The sequence below is a fragment of the Clytia hemisphaerica genome, unplaced genomic scaffold (genome assembly GCF_902728285.1).
Source record: "Clytia hemisphaerica strain Z4C2 unplaced genomic scaffold, Clytia hemisphaerica genome assembly, whole genome shotgun sequence".
Classification (NCBI taxonomy): Eukaryota; Metazoa; Cnidaria; class Hydrozoa; order Leptothecata; family Clytiidae; genus Clytia; species Clytia hemisphaerica.
The window spans coordinates 2,354,350-2,379,269 of NW_027104146.1; the positions used below are offsets into that span (position 1 = coordinate 2,354,350).

At 36.0% G+C, this 24,920-nt stretch overlaps 2 protein-coding genes across 2 annotated transcripts in view; both read left to right on the plus strand.

The window, feature by feature from the left end:
* Nucleotides 1–24,920, plus strand: part of LOC136813972 (DNA-dependent protein kinase catalytic subunit-like) — a 159,395-nt gene that overhangs the window by 90,850 nt on the left and 43,625 nt on the right. Inside the window, exons 22-35 of the mRNA XM_067070485.1 lie at nt 8,404–8,506; nt 9,054–9,193; nt 9,728–9,797; nt 10,553–10,740; nt 11,042–11,183; nt 13,881–14,082; nt 14,626–14,859; nt 15,792–16,011; nt 16,510–16,705; nt 17,048–17,168; nt 19,812–20,066; nt 21,633–21,760; nt 23,569–23,834; nt 24,590–24,710. Coding sequence (XP_066926586.1) covers nt 8,404–8,506; nt 9,054–9,193; nt 9,728–9,797; nt 10,553–10,740; nt 11,042–11,183; nt 13,881–14,082; nt 14,626–14,859; nt 15,792–16,011; nt 16,510–16,705; nt 17,048–17,168; nt 19,812–20,066; nt 21,633–21,760; nt 23,569–23,834; nt 24,590–24,710 — 2,386 coding nt within the window. The remainder of the gene's footprint in view (nt 1–8,403; nt 8,507–9,053; nt 9,194–9,727; nt 9,798–10,552; nt 10,741–11,041; nt 11,184–13,880; nt 14,083–14,625; nt 14,860–15,791; nt 16,012–16,509; nt 16,706–17,047; nt 17,169–19,811; nt 20,067–21,632; nt 21,761–23,568; nt 23,835–24,589; nt 24,711–24,920) is intronic.
* On the plus strand, nt 92–8,050 carry LOC136813914 (uncharacterized). Its single transcript, XM_067070428.1, has 5 exons — nt 92–1,335; nt 2,646–2,703; nt 3,278–3,379; nt 6,127–6,195; nt 6,461–8,050. Exons 1-5 carry the CDS (start codon nt 1,112–1,114, stop codon nt 7,781–7,783), a joined length of 1,776 nt encoding a protein of 591 aa, XP_066926529.1. The 5' UTR covers nt 92–1,111; the 3' UTR covers nt 7,784–8,050.

The following is a 24,920-nucleotide window of genomic DNA, read 5'->3' on the forward strand; positions in this document are numbered from 1 at the left end:
GGCAATACCAGGCCGTGTATATGCGAGCATCTCAAAAATCTTTGCAGTTCCACAAATATTTGTCAGTACACAGACCCAATATCTACGGCTAATTTCAAAATTCATTGCCGTAGAGGGTATGTTGTCATTGTCTTTTCTCATTTGAGATTTTTCAAACCGATCGCTGTGATGAAGTGTTGTTGGTAGAGGGGAGAAGTGTTGCTATTTATAAATCAAACTTTATCGCATAGGTCTCCGTACGGAAATTTTTTTATCAAACAGACAATGCGCACATAGTGTACTATGAAGCGATACGCACACATCGGCAGTGGCTGGATGAAACATCACCAGAATGGAGAAGTAAAGCAACTCCTTCCGTCCACAGCTTTATTCTATTGTTTTTCTATGGTTCTGACATTCTAAGAAGAAAAGTCAAACCGTTTATCATTGTAGAATTTCTTGCCAAAGGGAGTGTCGCGTTTGATCTTTTTAAGCCATTTAATGTCGTCTACATTCCTTAACTTTGCTCTATGAAAACGTAGAAATATTCAAAACGTAATTAACGAATCTTTTTGTGATTCGAACTTAAACATTGTCTTTAGAACACGAAAGTAAATATTTCCCTTTGGGTTTCGCAAATACTTGTGATGGCCTTTAGGAGCAAAAAATACATGTGGTCTGTGTAAATTGCTCTCACGACTGACTTATTATTCTGTGACGACTTGTGTCGAAGGTGGCCTGCAAGCTGCTTTTCTGATAACTTTGCGCTCTTCAATTTATTTCAGTCATTATACATTACATACATTCCCTAGAAGATGATCTGAAGCCGGCGGCGTAACCATTGTAAGGGGGAGGGGTGCGAAAAAAGCTGAAAGTTTACGTCCATAGGGTGTGAAATGCTTGTAGCTTTTTGTGACCTTTTTCTGGCTAATTTTGGCTTTTAAGGAGGCCTTTATTAGCTGATTATTACAACACGTCTATGGACTACGGCCCGCTACAAAGTATTGGTAATAAAATTACCATTTTATAACACATTATTTCAAAAATTATCATAGTAATTCTGATAATGATCTTCAACAAAGGTTAACACTAATAAAATTAATTGGCGGCGTGCATTAACCGCCATTCAATCATGGCGTGCAACAAACAAAATGGAAAGTCCAAGAAAAATCCTACCGCCCACAAGACAATACCGACTGGTTTTCAATTTGAGATTGCCGGCACCGAGCGAAAGGAATTCGAGTGTCCTATCTGTTTATGCATCATGAGGAATGCGACTGAACTGCCGTGTGAACATTTAATGTGCCAAGACTGTTTGGAATATTTTGAACAAGAAAAGGTTGCCTGTGCAAAAAGGTAAATAGACGTTTTTTTATAAAAACGTCCAAAGTCTCTGAAGCTTTCGGATGTTCTTAACTTTTTATTCCAAATTGTTCCACTCACTAATATCTTTCCAATGATACCAAATTTATAAAGATTGAAGAATTCCTTCAAAAGTTATAGGTAAATGAAAAAAGAGTGCACACTTATAGTGAATAGACTTTAGGTGTACAAACTTTCGCGAACAGAAACTTTCGCGATTTCCTTGAAAAATTCTTTAAAAAATAGAAAATCTTTAAAACCTCAAACTTTGAATAAAATGTAAATTTATAGCACTTTCTAGCCTGTTAAAGCCTAATGATTCAAAAGAAAAAAGTTCCAAGCCTATTAAGAAGAATTTGTCCATTTTTTCATGTGTAAGTTACGAAAAAGATTTTTTCGTCAAATTCGCGAAAGTAAGTGTTGTAAATTTCGCGATTTTTCGACCTCGCGAAAGTTTGTACGCCTAAAGTAGTAGAAAATAAAGAATAATTTCAATTTTGCTTGCACTCTCTAAAGTATTAGCGCTTCCTCCTCATTGACTGTGGTTTTATGAAGATGTAACATTGGGCTCTTCCATTAAAAATCCATACAGGGGGTGGACGAACCTTTTTAAGTCAAATAAGATTCTTGGAAATGTGTGGGTACCCCCTTGAAAATGGCAATACTTGCAAAGAAACAGTTGGAAAAAATTTTTTTTGCACTTTAAAGTGACGGTGGACGAACTAAAACCAGTCTCTTACCCCTTGGAAATTTTAGAATAACTTTTTACGAACTGGAAAATGAAAAACACTTCTTTAGATCCCCCTGGAAATTCCTCTCTGGTTACCCCCTGGAAATGTTGGTCCAACCCCCTGTATGAATACAAAATGGAATGGCCAATTTATATTGGCAAACGTTAATCTCGTGATCCAACCCACGATAAACTTCAAATATGAATAAACTATACATCCAGACTTATTGTGTTGGCCCTGTCTAGCCCCCAACATACTTAGAGGGGGTTTGTCTAAACAATCCTGCATTTACTAAAAATAAACAAAAAGAACGACAAATTCTATAAAGAACTACAAATGTCGCCATCCACAACCCCGACTGAAAGTGACTGTAACACGTGTATTCATTCCTCTTTGTTTATCACGGGAATTAACTACATGTGGTTTAAAGAACGACAAATTACGCATACGTGTTACAATGCAGGATTCTTTAGAGGAATAGACTGCTAGAGAATATTTTTTTTTGGTATCAATGTCTTCAGTATCTTTAGTAGCAATACGGTAGCTGTAAAATAAATAATACATTTTGTTTAGGAATGGTCAAGCAAAATTCCAATGCAGCGTGTGCATGACACCTTACAAGAAAGATGACGTAAGTCCATTAGCCCATGAGAATAAGACTCTTTCCTCACGTTACGGTTTCGATACACTCCAACTAGCTATCCATTATTCTATCCATCTATCACGTTCGAAACTGAAAAATAAAATTGTATATCCATCAATATAGACCTTTTCATAAATTACGTCACGAACATCACTTGCCTCGTATTCAAACAATTACCATGGTTATTATATCCCTTGAGACATTAAATGATTTTTTTATGAATAGAAAGTAGTTTTAATAAAATCCGCTGGGAGATTTATCACCTTTGCAATAATTTCAAAACGAGGCAAGTTATGTTCGTGACGTAATTCATGAAATAGTCTATTCAGAGGTGAAAATTAGTTCTTGAAATTCCCTTCCATCCTGTAATTGGCCATTCCATGTTCGAAATGATTCACAGTACTCTTTTGGCTCTAATAAAGACTACCTTCCTATTGGTTAGATGAGAAATCTTCAAAATCTTAGATCCTTACAACGAGGTCATCGGTCCTGCTTATCTACATATAACTCCCTATCGACAAGAAAATTACTTAATAATTGAATTTCGATATCTTTACAACAGAAAAAAGCAGTGAGATCAGTGGACAGAATTATACAGACTACAGTTTTCGTCAAATGTTTACAATCAGGATGTGATTGGATTGGTTGCATCCAGGACCAACCGGTAAAGACCCGTTATGTGAAATATACCTCTTCTCTAAGGTCCCCCCCTCCGCTTATTAATTTTCGAACCCCCTTTATTGGACCTACCTCCGGGTACCCCGGTGGAGGTTCTATAAATTAACCCATGTCCGTTCGTCCATCCGTTCGTCCGTCTGTCTGTTACCAGCTTTTCTCAGGATTGGCTCATTAGTTTTTTCTGATTTTTTGCACAATGATGCAAAATGGCAATGCCCAGAACGTGACGGAGCCCAATTTTTGAGAACAAATTTATTTAGGCAAATTTTGGCCAAAAACTGCCTAAAAATAGGGTTTTTTGGACTTTGTGCAAAATCCTGTCATTACTTTTTTCTGATTTTTTGTACAAAGATGGAGGGCAAGATTCTCTAAAGAATGGCTGAAGTGGTTTTTCCCGGAAAATTCTTATTCGCCTCAAAAAACGGATTTTCGTATTTTGGGGAAATTCCCTTTAACCAAATAAGAAAATATAGCTTTTCTCAAAGTTGACTCATTATTTTTTTCTGATTTTTTGCACAGTGATGCAAAATGGCAATGCCTAAAATGTAACGGAGCCCGATTTTCGAAAAAAAATATATTTGGGCAAATTTGGCCCAAAAACTGCCTAAAAATAGGGTATTTTGGCCTTTGTGTAAAATCCTGTCATTACTTTTTTCTGGTTTTTTGCCGTGCAAAGATGGAGGGCAAGATTCTCTAAAGAATGGCTGAAGTGGTTTTTCCTGGAAAATTCTTATTCGCCTTAAAAGAGGGATTTTCGTATTTTGGGGAAATTCCCTTTAACCAAATAAAGAAAATATAGCTTTTCTCAATGTTGACTCATAATTTTTTTCTGATTTTTTGCACAATGATGCAAAATGGCAATGCCAAAAATGTGACGGAGCCAGATTTTTAAGGAAAATTGTTTTGGGTAAATTTGGGCCAAAAACAGCTTAAAAGGTTTTTTGGGCCTGAATGGTTTAAGTGATTTTCGTATTTGGGAAAATTCCTTTTTACCATTTTACATTATTCAACACACAATCTTTATTTTTCCATTCTGAATTTGTGTAAAATTATTGTCACTTTTTTCTTATTTTCATCTGATGTTAATCATTAGGTAGGTCCATTCAGCATGTTGCTTGTTTTTTTTTTGAAAATATTTTCAGCTATCATATCATAAGCTGAATTGATCTAAATAGCCTAGTTTTATATTATAATTGCCTGATTTTGGGGTTGTCGCAGGGGGGGGGGTACAGCCGCAGGGTACTAACCCATAGGGTACTAACCTGATTTTTAAGAAAAATTGTCTTAGGTACCACCACCCCCTTTTTAGTACCGGGTACTTACTTTTTCTTAAGGAAAAAGAGACCCCCACCCCCCCCCCCTTTTAGTACCGGGTACTTACTTTTTTTAAGGAAAAAGGGACCCCCACCCCCTTTTTAGTACCGGGTACCGGCTTTAAAATTACCAAGGAAAATAGGAGACACCACCCTTAAAACTTGCCAAGCATGGTCCCAATCTTTCAAAAGCCAGCAAAAGCAGCTCTATGTTGTTATTATGACTTGTATATACCATATTTTTAACTCAGATCCTCTAAAAAGTTCTTTAAATCAAACACAACTTTTAATTACAAAGGTAAAACAACGAAATTCCTTGGCAAAAGTTAAATATTATATAGCTGTAATAACGGCAATAATAATATATATCTATCAGAAGATGTAAAAATCAAGTTGATAAAAGTTGAAGAATAGTATGAAAGCTTGGATTGGATGGATTTCCTTATTTTTTTCTTCAATAGATTGGTAATTTATTCAAATTATTCAAAACTGTGTCAATCTTATGAAAGAAGTTGAAATAGAAAAAAGTTGCATTGTTGGCTCTGGTTGGCTTTGCTTAGTTGACCTGCCTTCGTCTTAATTGTCATAAACAGACAAACAAACAAACAAACAAACAAATATAAACAGAAATAAGCTATAGGGTATAATATAAACTGCAATAAACTAAAATAAACTAACCCCTCTAACAAAAACAATCATCAGTTTGGATAAGAATTTTATTGTTTAAAAGACAGATTGTATCCCTTTGGATGCAACAGCTTGTAATTCTTTTCATCAGAAGGCAATGACAAACATATACCTCATTCTAACTTGAGATATCAAAGACGAACTATCCTTCTCACTAATTAAAACAATACTGATTTTGAACAATAGGTTTCTTTACATTAGCTATTTCAATATTTGTATAATTTAGTGGTCATAAAATTCTCCTCTTAGAAAGTAGGGAAAAAATTAAACAAAAAATTAAACAAATGTACCATATTCAGGGCCTGAGTACTTGAAGAAAAATTGAAATGATACCCACCCCACCCTAAAATTGGTACCGGGTACTAACTTAAAATTGGAGATATACCCACCCCCACCCCAAAATTAGTACCGGGTACTAACTTTTTTGAATTTCCAAATTAGACACCACCACCCGGCTATGGGTTAGTACCCTGCGGCTGTACCCCCCCTGGTTGTCGGAGGTAAAATTTCGAACCTCCTTTTACTCAACCCCCCCCCCCCGTTTATTCAATTTTGAAAATATTTTCAGCTATCCCAAGTTGAATTACTCTAAATAGCACAGTTTTAGATTTTTCGACCTCTCTACTATTCGGGACCTTATAGTAAGTGCAATTTTAAGAAAACCTCAATCACGATTGGAGACTTTATATGATAATTCTTGATACTTGACTTATTCTGTTTTCAATATTTTAAGGAGCACGACAGGAAATGCCGATCCGTCAGAATGCAATGCCCATACCACAGCATTGGATGCTTGGCACGTGTAAGATTGAAATCTCTTTTTTAAGTTTAAAGCTCTTATTTCTCACATTTTAGGCTCTTGTGTGCCTTATGTTTGTCATAAACGGTTACAATCTGTCAAAGTTTCTAGCCACAATAAACCAGGCTGTAACCTCCGTATCTGGAATAATGTTTCGAATAGAGCCAAATGGCCTGAGGTATCAGCGCCTCAATCTGATGCTTCCAAATTGAAATGAGCTCCTACCGAGTTTCTGATTTTTAAAACCCCGTGAAATTTTTATTTTTAGTTCAAACAAGGAGAATTGACGGAACATATCAAAACAAATCAAGAGAATCATTGTATGCTGGTGTTGATTGTCGTCAATGGTCTTGCCAAAGAAAAAGAGAAATATTGCCAGAAAATTGCTGATCAAAATAAGAAGCTAGAATCCTATCAATGTTTTGAAACACTACTCCAAGGGAACATTAAACGTCTCGACGTTTTGGAAAGAGACAATTTAGAACTGAAATCGAAACTTGGGAACTATGAAAAATTGGCTAATGAAAATGCAAGCATCTTTCAGCGATTGGAATCTTTGGAACAAAAATATGACGCGTTGCTTAAGGCTGTGGCGTTCAGCAACCCAGCGAGATTACAGAATTTAGTAGCAGAGAATAAGGCTCTTAGCCAAACTGTAAGTGAGCTGAAAAAGATGGTTCAGAATCAACCATCCGATGTCAATCTCGACGTTGGTAGATGTAAACGATTGTTGCTCGAGAGTTCAAAACACGCAAAGCGGCTTAATGCCTTGGAAAGTGAAAATAAAGAGTTAAAGAAGATTGCCAAAGAACAGAAAAATGAAATAACTACTCTAACAGAAGATCTTGATCATTTGAAAAAAGATGTTTCCCGAGAGCAGAAAAGAGTCAATTCGGAATTCGCTGATTTTAATCGACTTATCGAAAGCATGACTGGCGAAGTTGCCTATCTTGAAGAAGACATTGTAGGCTTGACGTCTTTTGCCGAAAAAGTCTCCAAACTTCATTTGCAGTTGAGTGATAAACAATTGTGGGAGGCTAGCTCCGTTATTCAATTTCTCAAGAAGAAACATTACGATAGTCATGCTACTGTTCAAAAATGGGATAAACTATCCGACGATATCAGATATGATCTTTCTACCATCAAAGTAGAAGATACTAGTTACCTTGATACTCTCCAGCAAGCAGTTAGCAGTTACAAAGAAACCATTTTTCCACATGCTTGGAACGCTAGAATTAAGAAACTGTTTGATTTTCTACCCTATGGTTATTTGGTAGGTGCTTACGTCAAAGTTGCATGCGGGCCTTTGAACCATATTAAGGTGGATGTGTACCGGTCTGTTGTTGAATTTAACTTGGAAACCAGCAAAGAAAAATATCATAAACATTCCTCCTTGGTTGCCAGTTATCGACATTACAGTGAGGATTGTTTGCACGTGGCATTTTATCACTACCGTGCTATTGAAAGCTTACGATTGCTTAATTGGGATGATGAAGTGAAATCAAAGAAATTGATGCCTGGCAAAATGGTGAATTTAGATGATCAGTTCTCAGGGTATGGTTGTGTCATCTTGGAAATGTCGAGGAAATGATTTATTATTTGTCATCGTATTCATTGTTTTATTGATTATTCTTTAAACGATGTTTTCTGTTTTTCTAGCTCTATAGTCGATTACTATTGTTGTGAACATTGAGTTTCACTTTATAAAACTTTTTATTTTTTCCAAACTTTTTTGCATATTTTTGAGTACGATAGAGAAGATAATAGGATATTTAGATTATAGGGCTTTATAGATGCCGTTTGTTGTATTTTTGTATCATTTTTTAGGAAAGATATCTATGTTTTTACAGTTTTTAAATCTGAGCCTCATTTTGTATTCTACAAAATCCTGAGTATACAGTCGTTGGAAGTAAAACGGTCTTTCGTTAATCTAGAAAGTGTCCCTGATCACGCCATCAAGCCAAAAATTCCAATCACGCCACCACACAACCACTGAGGAACATCTTCAACCTCGACATTCATTCATTGATCAGGAATCTTTGACTATTTAACGCTTAAATCTTTCAGCTTGATTTCTATACAGCTATATAGTTCAAAAACTGACACTCAATATTTAGCAAGAGCATTTCGACCGATACCAAAATTTAGCTTTCACCAAAGTTGAGGTAATCAAATTAAATTATTTATGTTTATTGTCCATTTCTTTCCAAGGTACTGTGGAACAATGTCAAAACGTTCTAAATCATCTGGAGAAGATCATCAAAAAGAAAGCTAAAATGTTTTTGAAAGCACACAAGGATCGCAACGTTCCCACGTAAAGATTTTCATTTTTGGAAAAATGTTTTTGAAAGTTCCCTCATCTACCCTAATTCTGCTGTATTAGCCTCCTTTTCAAAAGCTTTCCACCCAAGACATTTTTATTACAACCCCCCCCTCGCTTATTAAGTATTGAGAATTTTTTCACCCACCCCGCCCGCTTATTCTAAACCCCCTGTTTATTAGGTACGCGAGAATATTTACTTGGATTATACTAGCTACTTTTACCCTGTAATGGGTTAATTAGGGTGAATGATAGTCACACCTTCTAATGCACCTTTTCGACCGTAGTAGCGCGGTCAGGTGCGTGCCACCTTATTATTTAATCATCCCCCTAAACTCGATCCAATCCTTTTTTTGCACCTTTTTTATTGTCTATAGGTGTAAAAATAAAAGACTGGGGCGGTGTTAGGGTGGTAAAGTGGGCAACAAAATGCCCGCGCGGCAATTGGCGGCTACGGTCGAAAAGGTGTATTGTAAAATCTGTTAATTCAACTTTCAATTTTACTGGTGTTACCATTTTGTTGTCATCCTTTTCCGTTCAGAGATGTTCGTGTTGCATCGAAAGAAGACTTTACAGTATACCACATCAATCTCCTGCTCATCAAATACTGTGGAGCGCCTCAAACGGCTTGTAGACATGCGTGCATGAAACTTTTCAATCAATTTCTTCCTTTACAAGAAGGTAAGTGGTAAAAACGTAAATCTCGTGATCCAAGCCACGATAAACTTCCAATATGAATATCACTGGGTCGATAAACGCAAACTTATCTAGATTAAAGGTAAGTGGTGTCTGGAAGCTAACACATAGGATCACATTATTACATCATCTGCCAGCTCGATTTAGGTCAGGTCAGGTCACGTCATTATTAATAGCGTCACGAGAGCGCACAGAGCGCTTACATTTTCGTTAACATTATCGTTGTCCAGTAGCAACAAAATTTTGAGATACTGTTAAAGTACCCTACTTCCCAATTCAGTTTACTATCTTTACCGGGCTCTTCCGATCTTTCGCCTATATTTAATAGGTATAATTGACGCTCTCTAATTCGATCTTCAAGGGGTATGAAATTTCATCGAATAAGGGAGCGTCATTTATGAGAGTTTTTTGTTAATGGGGACTTTAAATTTCATCGAATAAGGGAGCCTAACGAATAGAAGAACGTCGAATTAGAGAGCGTCAACTGTATATTGTAAATTTTGTTAATCTACCTTCCAGATGTGGATTCTGTCAGCAATTGGATGAAGGCTTTCGCTAACAAAGAAGGTGGAAAGTTTTTCACTGCTAGGTATGTCTTTTTGTTCGTTTTAATTCATTCCTGACCAATACCAATCAACTAGTGAAAAACCCCGAATCCTTGTCGGTAGAAAATTCATTGGTAAAAAATAAGTCGGCAAAAGCTTTCGTCACTTTTCATTATGTCCTTCATTTTTCACCGACGAATATTTTTGCCAATTTTCATATGTCCTTCATTTTTCACCGACGAATATTTTTGCCAATTTAGTCTCGAAAACACAGGCAAAAAAATTATGTGTCTCGAAAGATTATCGTGGAACGTAGTGTCAAACCAAATATTACATGGATATAGGCCAGCTATTTTAATTAACCAGTTGACTTATTGACTACATTATCTTCATATTAAGGCGTTTATTCAATAGAAACACTTTTTAGAAGAATTATATTAGTAAAACTCCAGTCATATGGTCAAGCGTATGTACATACCGGTTGTATCTAGCCCCTTATAGAAAAATGTCAAATTATAAACATGCCATTATACCAAGAAACTGTATTATACAGTTACCACGCTAGAACCAAAGAACAAAGAAAAGGAAAATTATTTTCAACCTTAAACGTTTGGGAGCATGGGGTGGGGGAAATCTCCCTAGGGGTTAATTTAATAATTGTCTGGGGGAATTCTTCTAGAATCCTTTTTTCGGGGATCTGAACTCAAGAAAAATCTGTTGGCGATGAACAACTTATTTTCCTGCTTTTGAACAGCTGTGTTAATCTTGTTGACCTGGAGTACTGATTATTTACTTGTAGATGTTTTGAGAAAGGTGGCATATCGAAAGCAGGAATTATTAACTTCCCAACATTGACAGAAGTGATGACAAAGAACCAACTTTCTATGGAATCTCTTTCTCAATGGCTTGAAAACCTTCTAGCAGCTCTCGATAACTATTGTTGGGTCCTTGGTGCAAAATACTTAACTTGCGCACAGCTTCTGAAAGGTAGATATGCATATATGAAGAAGACATTTTTTGCTATTTCAGTTATACAATCATTTCCCTCGCTCTCAATATATAAGTCCCAGTAAGAGCGATACCATTATCCAGCTCTGTTACCAAATCTCCTGAAAGAAGATAGTTTTATCGAGCAATAATACCATGGTATTTAACGAGGAAAAATGCCATACTAAATGACTGTTTTCTATCTTGAACAGTTTTTCTGGTCTTACGAGGCCGAGATCAAGATCGATCCATATTGGTATGTGCCTCTTATCAAGCCTTAAACTTCTTGTTTAAATTTTAGATAACCCAAGAACGAATTTGCTGAAATCTTTGAGTTATTTTCTGGATACGATCTGCTTGAATACGATTGAAGGAATTTTCAAGAATTGTAATCTAAATGATGACATTACAATCACACCAAATCAACTAGACGCTTTCAATAAGTAAGTCCTGGCAATAAAGAAGAGTGAAATAATTCCGGACTCGTAATTGGCCCAGCGCTAGCGAAGGGGCCTTTCAAGAGGAACTTTCCGTGTGTCTGTCCTGTCCTGTCTGTCCGCAGTCTGTGCCATGTTCTGTTTTTATGTCCTCTCTCACTCCTGTCCGTGCCATGGTCGCTCTTTTGGTGCGATTCAATCGGGGGCATTCGCATAAAATTTAATCGATTTGCTCGGGTCGTCTTAGACTGTGTGCTGTAAAGAATATCGATTCTACTGCGGCCGTGGGTTTATTTCCTCCGAACGAAATCCAAGATGGCGCCTGAGAATCACGTTTTGGTTGTCGGTCAATGTTTTGATTTCTTTATGGATCTTGAGACTTATGAAAAGTTTACTGTTTCAAATGTTTTTCAATTAGTTAAGTGTAGCTCTGACTTGCACCCACAGAAGTGGATGCTCATACTTATTGACCTAAAAGCTTTAAAAGACTATTTTGAAAGTTGCATTTTTTACACTGATTTTGCTTGAGGGTTTTCATCGATGTTTTCTCATTATTGTTCAAAATGAAGGTTCAAACACCAACCAGATTATTACAGGTATGTTCTCTTATGTAATGTTTATTACTCTCTTGCTATCTCCTTGATGATTAAGAGGAATCAGACATTTTATCAGAATAATTATAACTTAACGTGTGCGAAGAAAAAATGTGTGTTCCAGGCTTTTATATTCGACAAGAAAATTTATTCAAACAGTAAGATGTTGACTAGACTAGCCTCTATTTGTATTGTTGGATATTTTGATACTTTTTCTGCATAAAATTATGGTGAAATTTTATATTTTAAATGAGCTTTTCTAAAGGAGTCTCGATCATGCTCAGTTATTTTAGTTTCAGTACATACCAGACGGCATAATTAATCAAAATTTTCAAACGTTGCTTAACTAAAATTGTGAGTATTCGATTAAGTTCCACTTAAACTTTGACAACAGGAAATGTTCGACAAATTCGACCAAAACTACTTTGTTCAACAAAGTTTGACAACAAGAAATGTTTGACAAATTCGACAAAAATTCTGTTCAACAAAGTTGAAAACAAAACAAATTCTTTCAACGGTCACAATCTTTAAGAGAAAACGCAAGTTCCAAAATAGGGTTTTTATTTTAGTAAGTGAGGACAGAGATAAATTTAAATTTCCCACTGTAGATTTTTTGTACAATACCTTATAGGAAGAAATTTTGGCGGGAATTTAATTTGGCGGATGGCCAAAAAAGTTTTTCAGAGGGAATTTAATTTGGCGGATGGACGAAAAAACTAAATTTGGCAGGAATTTAATTTGGCGGTCGCTTAAAATTTAACCTTAGGATGGCGTCAAAACAGTGAAAAAATAGCAAAAACACCTTAAAAGAGATCATAATTTCAAAATGTTTCATTTGGCGGGAATTTAATTTGGCGGATGGTCGAAAAAAGAAATTTTGGCGGGAACTTAATTTGGCGGATTTCAGTCAAATCCGCCAAATTTTCTTTCCGCCAAAATTTCTTCCTTTAAGGTATACTGTGAAGTCGGGTAACTTGTATCAGTGGAGGCTAACATGCATAGTCCTCAAATGAATGACCTGTCAGGTCCTTAATACAAAGTGAAACCAAAACAGTCCAAAGCGGTCAAAAGGGCTTATCGGCGCCACCCTGTCAGACACCATCTTGAAATAGCCTCATTTTGGGAAAAACACTTACTGAATTATGATCTGCATCTGAAAGTGAGTCACTGTACAAAATTTCAGCCAATAACTCAAAATTGTTCAGTTTTTATGGACATTTTTATATAAAAATTTTGCATTTTTGAGTGCTGCTGAGGCTGCAGCCGCTGTGGTTGCAGGAAAATTTTTTCGATGCTGGTTTCTTTTTAATTTTACTTTTTATCATTTGTTTTTGCTCCCTTTAGTTAGAGCTTTAACACAATCATGTTTGTTAAAGATTTTTCAAAAGTTTTATTTTTACATAAATAAGTGTTCCCGTTTCATGTAAGACACATGTTTCATATCAGTTTGTTATATCGTGCTAATATAAGCAAAAAAATGTTTTTCTCTTCCTCTTTCTGGCCAATCTTGCTCCACGTTCGTGCCAATTCAATATAAAAAAGCTTGTAAATTAAAATTGATGAGTAAGCAAACTTTATCACTCTTATTTAGAAACAAAACTTTTAATGCTGGGCCTTCATGCCCTTGGGCTTCTTGTTTCATCTTTAGACTTACACAACCGTGAACTTAAAAACCATACTATCAACTTTTTTGTTGGATACTTTGAAGTCTCTTAACATTATTTGTATTCTATGTGCTTGTCATCATCACCTACAAAAACGAAAGATTTATTTACAAATGTACAGTCGACTCTCTAATTCGATCTAAAAGAGACCAAGGATTTTATTCGAATTAGAGAAAGACTCAACTAACAGAAAGTATTTTATACTCATATCTAGCGCTATGGGGACCAATATTTTAGTTCGAATTGTAAAAGTGTGGTAAATCAATGCCATAAGAGTGCTTGATTAGTTAAGAACCAGAGCCATATATCAATAATAGGAGAGTGATGCACTTTTTAATTTTTAATGGTAGATAACTTTTAAATTATTGATAGTTCGAATTATAGAAAGATTCCAATATTATATGCTCGAATTAGAGAGAGTTGATTGTGAATTCCTTTTATTCCAGGCTTCGATGTACTGTGGTGGTTCGCATTATCAACTTTCTCACACTTTCATTATTTGATGGTTACATTACTTCACATCAAAACCAATGGATAGATGTCCTGAATGAAAAATTCTTCCGCATTGTCACATTGTGTATTATGAAGCCATCGCGCATTGGGTTTAATATTACCGATAAAATTGTGCTAGAAAAACTTCCAAGCGAGGTAGGTTCGTTTCATCCCAGCTGGTACATAACGTTGTCTCAACGTTTATTCAATGTTCAGAACGTCCATATGACGTTAGATGAACGTTGAAACAACGTTGTGTGCCCGCTGGGATCGTTGATGCGTTTTCTAAGGTAAAAGCTAAACTTTATCTTTGAATACATCTTGAGTTTTCTGGTCGCTGCCTTGACTTTTCGATCTCACTTTTCGAGGAATGAAATTTTCTTTTTGGAACCTACCTAAGCTTTTCCTTGGAGTTGGACCATGGGAATTTTCTAAATTTCGGCACAAAAGATGCAAGATGCTTATGCCTAAAATGTGACGGTTTCCAGTTTTCGGGAAAAAAATTTCGGTCGCCATATTTTCCCGAGTTTTCTCTTTGGTTTTTTCCCTGAATACACTCTTCTCGAGATGCATAAATTTATTGTTGTCCTCATTTTCTCATTTAATGTCCATTTTGAATACTTTCTGTTGATTAGCCAGGTAAGGCCATAACAGTATCACTTGTTAAAGCGATGTTTTTTTTCACTTTTCTATTTACAGCTTGAGAAATTCTCCAATGCGTTGATGAAGTTTGGTCCTCTTGAAGTAAAGAAACAATTCACTGATGCATTAAAATTACTACTCAAACAACCAGAATTTGATTTGTTAACTTACCTACCGCTCGATCTCACCCACTCCATTGATGTATGCCGTACGCTCGATCTGGGACACTTGTTATCAGGCTTGATGTTTTTGAGCGGCCTGAATGTCTTGAATGATTTGATACCGACTCAGGTAATTCTCCAAGATAATATTCTTGTCTGTTAGCATTATTCATTTTGCGAGAGGAAGAGCGGGCGAGATATGAACCATGAGGGGAACTGACCATAGAGAAATCACTTCATTTGTCTTATACTCGTTTTTTGATAAGAACAAACTATATAAGAACATAAGGCTATTGCCAAAATCTTAAGAACAAGTTAAGAACATTTTAAGGCTTTGCGGACTCTAAAACACCTATTTTCTTAGGAAAAACTCGCCAAATTGTGAAAATAAGAACTTGTTAAGAACTAGGCTTAAAACTCAAAAGGTTAAGAACATCCTAAGGCTTTAAAAGTTTTCTTATTAAACAAAAGACGTGTAACACTTTCGATTCACATTTAAGAGTTTCTCTTTAACTTTAAACATCTTAAAATTTTGCGACCACGACTCACCAAGCATTATTTTCAATTAAAGAAAATTTCCATTGCTTCCAAGGTTTGATAATAGGAATGTGTCCTAGGTGACGGTTGTTGGTATTGATATGGTATCCATTGCTTACGTTTTAGTTTCTCCATTTATTTATTTTGCATGAATGTATATGATTGCTCCAATTCAGTTTCTGATGCAGGGTTCGAATTAACGTATCACGTTTCGCAATTTGTGATGCGTTTTTGGAAATGAACGAAGCAAAAATTTCAAAACTCTGCAAAATTGCGATACAAAATGATTAATTAAAATAAATAATTTGAGCTTTCAAGCAAATAGAACTGTTATTTGGCTTAGAAATGAGTCCATAGAGTGGAAAATGCATCGTATATTTATATAAATCTAAACATCTTGAAAACTAAACAATCTCTCACCTGCAGCCCGGCTGATTTAGCGGTCTGATTTATCGATGTGATGTATTCAAAACTGCACCATTTTTGTAATCAATGTTCCTTAATATTCTATTTCATTGCTTTTAGAACCGAGCACATCTTCATGCCTCCTTATTGGACACTTTGACAAGAAGTCTGGTTCCTTTACAAAGCGCAACATCATCGTCCACTAGACAAAAAACATTATCCACCGACCCACAGTTGAGATCGTTATCGGAGAATATCTTACGATTTGTGTTGATTCTTGATGCAGAATCGAAAAAGATTGTGCATTTACTGCTGGATACTTCCACTATCACTTTGGAAGGTATACAGTTGACTGTCACTAATTCAGACTCGAACGAGGAATCTGATCTGTTCGAATTAAAGAGAAATTCAAATCATGGAAAGTATTCTGAGAGGGGTTTTTGCTTTAGGGGGACTGGAAATAAGTTCGAATTATAGAAAGATTCGAATAATAGAAGTTCTACTAAGCGAGAGTCTACTATACAACTAAAATGAGTGAAAACAAAAAAATTCGTCGTCACTTTTTGGATGAATGTACGGTGAAAAACTACAATCTATTTGAAAACGAATATTTCATTCCATAAGAGAATACTATTATCGTTAAAAGGATTGATTAACGCAGAATCCTAAGTCTGAGGGGGACAGTCTTAAAATCATTATGGAGAAAAAATAAAAGATATAAATAAAGAAAAGGTTATAGTGCATTAGCATACGACGTGAAGTTTCATATTGAATCAAAAATTGTTCCTTTTTTTCGGAATGTTATGGTATAGCGTGTCTTTATTCTAATCTCCTTCAGGACACACAGATAAACGTGGATCAACTTTCTATCATTCGTTCCCACAAATTTTCAACGAGCATTTCATCTCAACACCTAACCTCTTCAATGTCTTGGTAAAACCTGGAGTTGCAAATGCTGAGCTGATCTTAACTATTATTCATGGTATTTGCAACTTGATTCTGAGAACCAACGACAAGGAACGTAATAAAAACAGGTATTGGACTCTTCCACAAAAATTGTGAATATGGGGTGGAGGATATAACATATTTTGGAAATTTAACCCCGGATATTGTGAATTATTAACCCCGGTAAACAGATCTCACCTCCCCCCCTGCCACCTCGGACATTCAAAATTACCCCTAAACAGAGCAAGTTTGCCCCAAAAATAGCCAAATTTTGCTGATTTTTTACTACCGGCTCCAAACACCATTGAGGTTGACTACACATTTATCAAAATATGGCATTTGACAGGGTCTATTTCTCAGTGTTCATTCGGTCAGTTTCCCGCCAAACGGAGAAGTAAATTTTTCGTTAAATTCTACTCATTTGCTTTTAGTATGAATTTCTGTCGATTTTTGGCATCAAATTTGACGAATCTTTCGCATTGGTCACATGGTGATGATGATTTGTTGGTCCTCGTGTTACAGATCACTAAATTATTAGTTCAAATACATCCGGTAAGAAAAATGGCCATTCCACGGTTGAACGGAATCATAAGCGATCAGGACTGGTTGCCCCCCTCCCCTAACAGTGTCCTGTTGGTTAGACGAAAAACACTCAAAGTTTATTTCAAGTTGATAACTATGATTCGTTTCCGTGAAATGGCCTTTTGAAAATTAAAATGCCTTCAATTTCTAAATGGAAGGGTCCTAGATTGAAAATAGCAACCTAGCTGTAAATATTTTCTTAAAATGATTCGAAAGGAAAAAATATATAATTTGTAACGTTACAACGATGTCTTTAAAGACCATAATCAATGATAATAATTTAATTTTGAAATTGTGATAAATTTAGGGAAGCGCTTACAACGACGCCTATTGATTTTACACTTTCCATTTCGTAGTTTTGTTTTACATTTACGACATTTGTGGTATTCGCCGCAAGTTTTCTTCACTTTTTTCCCATTTTGGTAAGTGTTTACGCATGATTTGTAGGTTCTTTTGGTGCATCTTCGCCATTTTTTTGAACATTTCTTCCTTGGGTCTTCCAACAGACCTAAAAAGAAGAAAAAAATGTTATATAAGTCTGATCACAATGTTTGCATTGTTTATTAACAGTCTCGCCTTAAGAATTTTAGACTGGGATATGCAGTAATGGATTTGGACTAATTTTCGAAATCAGTTTTCAATGTACATTCCAATTTCATTCAAAAAATCGAACACTTCAACTCTGTTGAAGAAGTTCCTCTTGGAAGTGAATAAACATAGATTGGCACCTTACAAGAAAGTGCTTTTTTGGAACCAAAGTTCATCAAATGCAAATTTTGCTATCCTAAAATTTATAAATTCTTAGCAGAATTTGTAATGATCTCAAAGAAATCTGTAATATTTCTACTTTAGAATCTCCTTGCTTGGTATAGTCGTGGTAGATGTGGTCAGTTTTTTATCAAAATGTTTTCTGTACCTTTTTTTCCGTATTCTTCTTCATCGTCAACTTCAGATTCTGTAGAAGTTTCTTCGACATCCAAAACTTCATCAACTGTGTTGTTCTCTTCGTTGCCTTGTTAAAGAAGAAAAGAAAACTTTATTAAAGTCTGCTCATGTTTCGTTCAAGTTAGCTTCATTGATCCTCGATTCTGTTCACAGCACTTCACTTTCCTTTTTGGACCTACCACGAAGGTCCCGTTTCCTGATTTTTTTTGTCTCCTTTAAACAAAGCCTTTTTTTCAGAAATAAAGCTAGCCGTCACTCTGGCTAAAAAAAATTCCCTACATCAATAACGAATTAATCAGGGAAATCACATTGGAAAATATCTAGGCCGATGTATTCATATAGAAAATGGAATTAACAACCATTCATAACTGTTATCACTTACATTCGATGAAAAGTGCCAAAAAGGAAATCAAAAGAAATATTGCCAAGAATTTCTTCATTATCTTCTCTGCCCGATTCTTCTATCAACTGTTTTTCAACACAAATTTATTTAGCTTCCGCTCTTAAGTCACAAACTATTTCAAAAAAGAAAAAAATAGAAGCCCTCGAGCGTTTTCATTCGTTTAAAAAAGCTTTCTTTTATTTGCATTTTACAAGTGTCGCTTGGCATCGAATATATGAGTGAGATAGATTGGATAAACATTAAAACTAAATACGCGTATTTGTGACTAGACTGACCTGTCCCCACCCAAAACGACCACGGGTGATTTTTGCTTTTGTAAAATATTGCCGCGTGTCACGTATTTTCGGCGAAGAAGACCAGTAGTCTTAACGAAAGTCTCTTCAATAAAAATCGAGATCGTCATAACGTTTACATATTATGATTTCTAGCCTGTTTTTTTTACTTCACATTCTAGGTATACACGTTTTTTTTTTATAAGAACGTCAAAAATTTTCGAAGACTTCGGATGTTCTTAGTTTTTTGGATTTGAAGCCTAAAAATGTTCTTAAAATGTTCTTATTTTCAGCATTTTTTGAGCATTTTGATGTAATTTCTTAAGAAAATGCATGTTTTTAAGTCTCCAAAGCCTTAGAATGTTCTTAGAATGTTCTTAAATTGTTGGGCCTCGAAGCCTTATGTTCTTATATAGTTTGTTCTTATATAAAAAAAACGTATATCTATGACCAAAGGGTCTTTTGGTGTCCGTTGCATGCTTTGCTTCTAAAGTCATTATTAATCTCTTTTGGTCTAAAGATTCAAACTTAATTTGAAGATTTGTCTTACCATGGAGGTATAAAGATAAAAGGAGTTGAATCTGTCGGTAATTTGTCGTTAAAGTCTTTTGATTTCTTTTATAAATTGGATCAAAAGAAATTCCAAGGCTTGCCCGATGAAATAAGAGTAGAACTAGTAGAACTCAAGTTGGCTCTGAACATTCTAACTATCAGTATTGAAGATTCTAGCCTTCTAATAATACGAGAAAACACCTTTTCGGCCGTAGCCGCCAATTGCCGCGCGGGCATTTTTTTGTGCGCTTTATCCCACTAAAACCGTCACAGTCCTTTTTTTGCACCTGTTTTTCTTTATACCTCCACGGTATTACTACTGTAGTATCTTTTGAAATACTATAAATTTTTTTTTTCGTTCTCGCCAACACTCATAATGTTGACCGTCCCTCCGCATCAAATATCATGAGTTTATTGTTAATTTTTCTATCATGTCTTTAGGACGTGATCAAGGAAAAAGGTCTCCTCACTTCAACTGTACAAATTGGATTCAAGGAGCCCACCAAAAGCAAACTGGCTGTCAAATCACGTGCTTGTGACGTCATACCACATGTTTTGAAACACTGTTCACGTGATCAAACCGAAAAAGTTTGTCAGATGGTCAAAAATTACGTGGCCGAAGCTTTTCCGTTTAGCTCTGAAGACTTGACCGTAGGAACCACAAAATATTTGGAATACATGGCTCAACTTGACCAGGTATTATTATTGTTATTATCGCCGATCCAAAAAATATGTGCAATCTGATTGGTTAAAAAAAGTACAATATATCTTGTATTTTACATGTACAAAATATAAATTGACGAAAAGATGTTGCTGCATTGTAGCAGTAGCATCAATCTAACGTCACTTTGCTACAAAAGTGCCATGCGCTTTTTTCCAACACAAAAAGTGTATTTTTTGGGTCACCGATAAACCAGTTATCAGATATTTGCTCGTACAATATGGGAATATTTCACTCGTTTCGATTTTTCCGTATATTATACGGAAAATCGCGGAATTCGTGAAATATTCCTCATATTGTACTCGCAAATGTTCATTACTATTACTCATTGGATAGGGTTTCGATGAAATAGCATAATCTGAAATCATCGATATTGCCCAATGGGAATTTATTCTCAGGTCCTTGTTTCTAGGAATTCAAATTTATTAAGATTGCCCCGTGCTTATGCAAATCAGTTTCAGTTTGAATTAGTCTGAATCGCAGACTCCATAACCTGGTTGTACCTAATACCGCTGGTAGTATAGGGAGCACGAATCTGTTAGTTGATACCGGCAGCATTGGTTGCATTGGTTGCTTCGTCGATGTTTTATTTTTATTGTTACATAAATTTGGTTTCAATTTATATAAATTGTTCTTTCACCTAAACTTAAAAGTAGAGATGAAAATACAAAAGAAATAGAAAAAAATATATGTTTTTATTGGTTTGTGTCAGTAGCGTGGTGGCAGGGGGGCGCCGAAATACAAAGGGCGCAAAGAGACGTCTCTAGTAACTAATTTCGGCGTCCCTGTACAGGTGTAAACAACCTTAGAATTGGCAGTTTTCGACCAACAAGAGAGAAAGACCCAAAAGTTTTCGTGCTCGCTTCCCTCGTGTAAATTTTTACAAAGATAATACCTACTTTGAAAAGGGAGCGCCGAAATCAAAATCTTCTAAAATTGCTTCTCCAGTTCGCCCGAACACTACTGGTTTGTGGTCTAAACAGACTAGTCGATACAAAAGTTTACAAGCATACCGGAAAAAATATTGTGTGTACAAGTGCGTAGACACACAACAGCCTTGAGACTGACCACCTAACACGTTGAAGATCTTTCGTACCTACCCAATATGTTGGTCTTCTCAATTGTAAAGTTTCAATAGGAAAGTTTCTCTGGAAGGTCTAACCATCTTATGGTACTAAGAACTAAGAACTAAATGACGAGTAAAGTAAGTAAGTCTGCGACCGCAGTCGGAGGCGACCCGACGGCTCCTTTTTCGATAGCTATCTACCTGGAGGTAGGGGAGGGCGCCACTCTTTCTCCCTGGATTGCTCCACTTTCCCTTGATCCTTCTCTTAATTTCTGAGCATAAAGCAGAGAGGCAATCATTTTGGGAATCTTTGGTATGATCCGGCTAGGGGTTGAACCCACAACCTTGCGCACCGTAGCAGGATGCTCTACCATTGTACTACGGTAAAAATTCGAAATGTGATTGGTTGAAATTTACTAGCCTATTAATGCACTGTTTATACTCCGTTGCTTAACCTCACTAATTCTTGTTCTAGCTTTGCCGAATGTTGACAACGTGTGGAGAGCCAGGTTTATTCAAAGCTATGATCAGTATTATGGTTCGTGAAACGAAAGAAGTATACCAACAGAAGATTGAACCTATCCTACTCAAGTTGATTAAAAGGTACGTTAACCCTTTTTGTAGATTTGGCTGGCAAGAAATTTGCTAATTGGAATTTCGCTTTATCTTTGCAGTGTGGGGGGGGGTTTGTACTTTTACGGTGTGACAGGATTGGCCCTTTTTTAGTACTTTTGACGAAAAAAAGACGGGAAAACGGTATTTTAAAATCAGACGGTGACGGTATTTGGCCTTATTTTTTGTCATTATGTTATTATTTTTTTCAATTTTCGGGATTCCGGGATTCAGCAAAAATTTTGACGGGAAAACGGTATTTCAAACCCCCCCCCCCCTTTGCACTATCTTTTTGTTAGCGTGTGTCAACCATGTAAGCATAATTCAGTTAAAGCTTCATTATAGATTGGCTAAATCTGCTTTAAATCTTCTTTGAAAAAGACTACAAGTACCATGAAAAATCTTTGGTGCATAAATCCCAGCCTAATCAGAAAACTTAAGGGCTACTTAGACTACACAATGTGTTGGTGAGCAATATTCGACGATATAGATTACGGACCGTAATGTACAGAGTTAACAACGGGTGATCTATTATAAAAAAGAATTTGCTTTTTGTAAACAATTCCCCTATATTGTTGGAGTATTGCAAATCGAGCTGATATTGTGGACATCTTTTCAATATATTACTGGCATTCAGCAATATACTATCAATATATTGCCCGACAATATATTGTGTAGTGTATGTAGCCCTTGACAGTTCAAATGCAAGGCCCCAAAACCAACGAAAAATCTTATCGAAGTTGATTGAAGAAGAACCTCTATAAAGCTTTCTTAGCCTTAACAAGATCGAACTTAGCACGCGAAAATAATTAATTTCATAGTATACACCTTTTATTTCATAAGAACAAACTCTATAAGAAAATAAGGCTTCGATGGCCAAAATGTTAAGAACAAGTTAAGATCATTTTAAGGCTTTGTAGACGACAAAAATACTAAAAAAATGGCGAAATTAAGAACATGTTAAGAACATTTTAAGGCTTAAAACTCGAAAAGTTAAAAACATCCGAAGGCCAGTGGTGGCCTGGCAGGGGGGTGCAGGGGGTGCAGGGTGTGCAGTGCACCACCCAGAAAGGTCTGAGAGGGGCGCCAAAAGAGCTTTTCAAGGGGGCGCCAAAGTTTTGTTCATGTTTAATTGGGCAATTTGGCGCCCTTCGGCACGTTTATAGCGCCTTCTATGAGTACAATGTTAATTTTTTTCGCCTACGGCTCTTTATTTTACCCTCTTACAATCCTTTCTCTTTAATTTTTTCAAAACTTCGATCACTATTGAATCAGAAGTAAGAGAAGTGTTGCGTATCCACCAGGGGTTAAAGAGAATGCTCACCCCCAAAATGAGAGATAGCCAAAATGATCAAAACTTGTTAATTCTCGCTGTGGTTTTTGTTGTCTTATATTGACTAACTTTCTCCGCTTTAGAAGATCTTTTAGGCTGTTTGACCTTTCTTACATCAAAATTTTTTGCCTGCGGCGCCAAAATTACAAGGAACCCTTCCTCCAAACTTCTGAATTTTGGGGCCTCTTTCAGCCATTCATCTTTAATGTAGAGTAAAGCAAGACCATCTCGTGTTACAAAGTAGTCATGTTTAATGTTTGGAATTTTGTGTACTGATAAAGAGAAAAAGTTAAGATAGTTTAATATCTTCACTTAATGATGGGGGGCGCAAATAAGGACAAAAATACCAGGGTCGCCAATTCCATAGTTTGCACCACCAAAAAATTTAAGCCAGGCCGCTACTGCCGAAGGCTTCAAATATTTTAGATATTCTTATAAAAAAACGTGTATTCATTTGTCCACTCAGTTTGGAAGAAAAGAAGAAAGCATCAGAAGTGTTCAACTATTGTATGGAAGTCTTCAAAGACGAAATCAGCTACACTAACCACATCCGACAGATGGCAATCGAGCGTCTGTGTCTACCCTTACTGGAGCACACCAGCAGTAAAACTCTTGAAGAGTTCTTTGTAACTCATATTCGATATTTGGTGAATTGTATTGAGGAGAAGTTCAATAAATATGTTGCTGAAGAATACGAGAAACAGATTATCAACAAGACATGTGCTTTTAAAGGTTTGTAACGCTTGTTGTTGTAATTTACGTTGGTTTATATTGGCGGTGATTTTGGGACCGAGGTCCTTCAATCTAGAGCGAAATATGGTGTATTGTATATATACTTTTACCAGTTTTTCAAGCTGGGTTTCCACTTGAAAGTAATTAAAGATTTTGATTTAAATAAGTGTTCCCGTTTCATATCAGACGCGCGTCTTATATCAGGCCAATTGTTATAATATGTTCGATTTCGTGCTGAATAAGCAAAATTTGTTTTTCTCTTCCTCTTTCTGACCAATCTTGCTCCACATTCGTGTCACACTTTATTTAAAAACAAAATCTTTAGTTCGTCGCGGATTTGTATGTGGCAAATAATTCGAAACCAGACCTGCACGTTCTTTATTGGTGCTTACTAAACCCTATCAAAGACCACGTTTTTGCGTAACGTCATACTATTGGTTAGAAGTGACGTAAAAATTAACCAATAGAATGGCTTCATTTCGTTTCGGAGCGTGGTCTAAATTATGTTTTTTCGTTGAAGAAAGTCAAGAACTCCTCACAATTGAGTTTACGGTTAGCAAAAGGGTCGAATGAAATTTGATCAGCCACATCTAATGAGTGTCAGCCCGAAAAATATTTTTACAGGATTTTCAAGAATTGAGCGAAAGCTTTATTACAAATTATCCACATTGTCTTTTTGTCTAATATGATCTGTGATTCGCTTGCGTTTCTAATTCATAAAATTATATACATTTATTTGTTTTTTTTTGCCATAGTAATTTCCTTGATGTATCAGAAGTTGGATAAACAAGACTTCACTTCGATGACGTCACCGATTTTGTTGGCTTTTCTACCGAAACCTGCAACTGGAAAAGAACTAACCACTGCAATATCCAAGTAACATTTCCTTTCGATTTCAAATATATATAGTATGAAAATAAAATGTTTTCTCCTGTCAGATCTACAAACAACAAAGAATGGCCGAATTATTTTTCCTCTTAGAGAGACGATGTTATAATGAAAGGGTAATTAGTCCTCTCTGGGTCCCTCTATCTTTATCTTGGCTTGGGACAGGCTGACTGTCATTCAAGACAGTCAGGCGACATT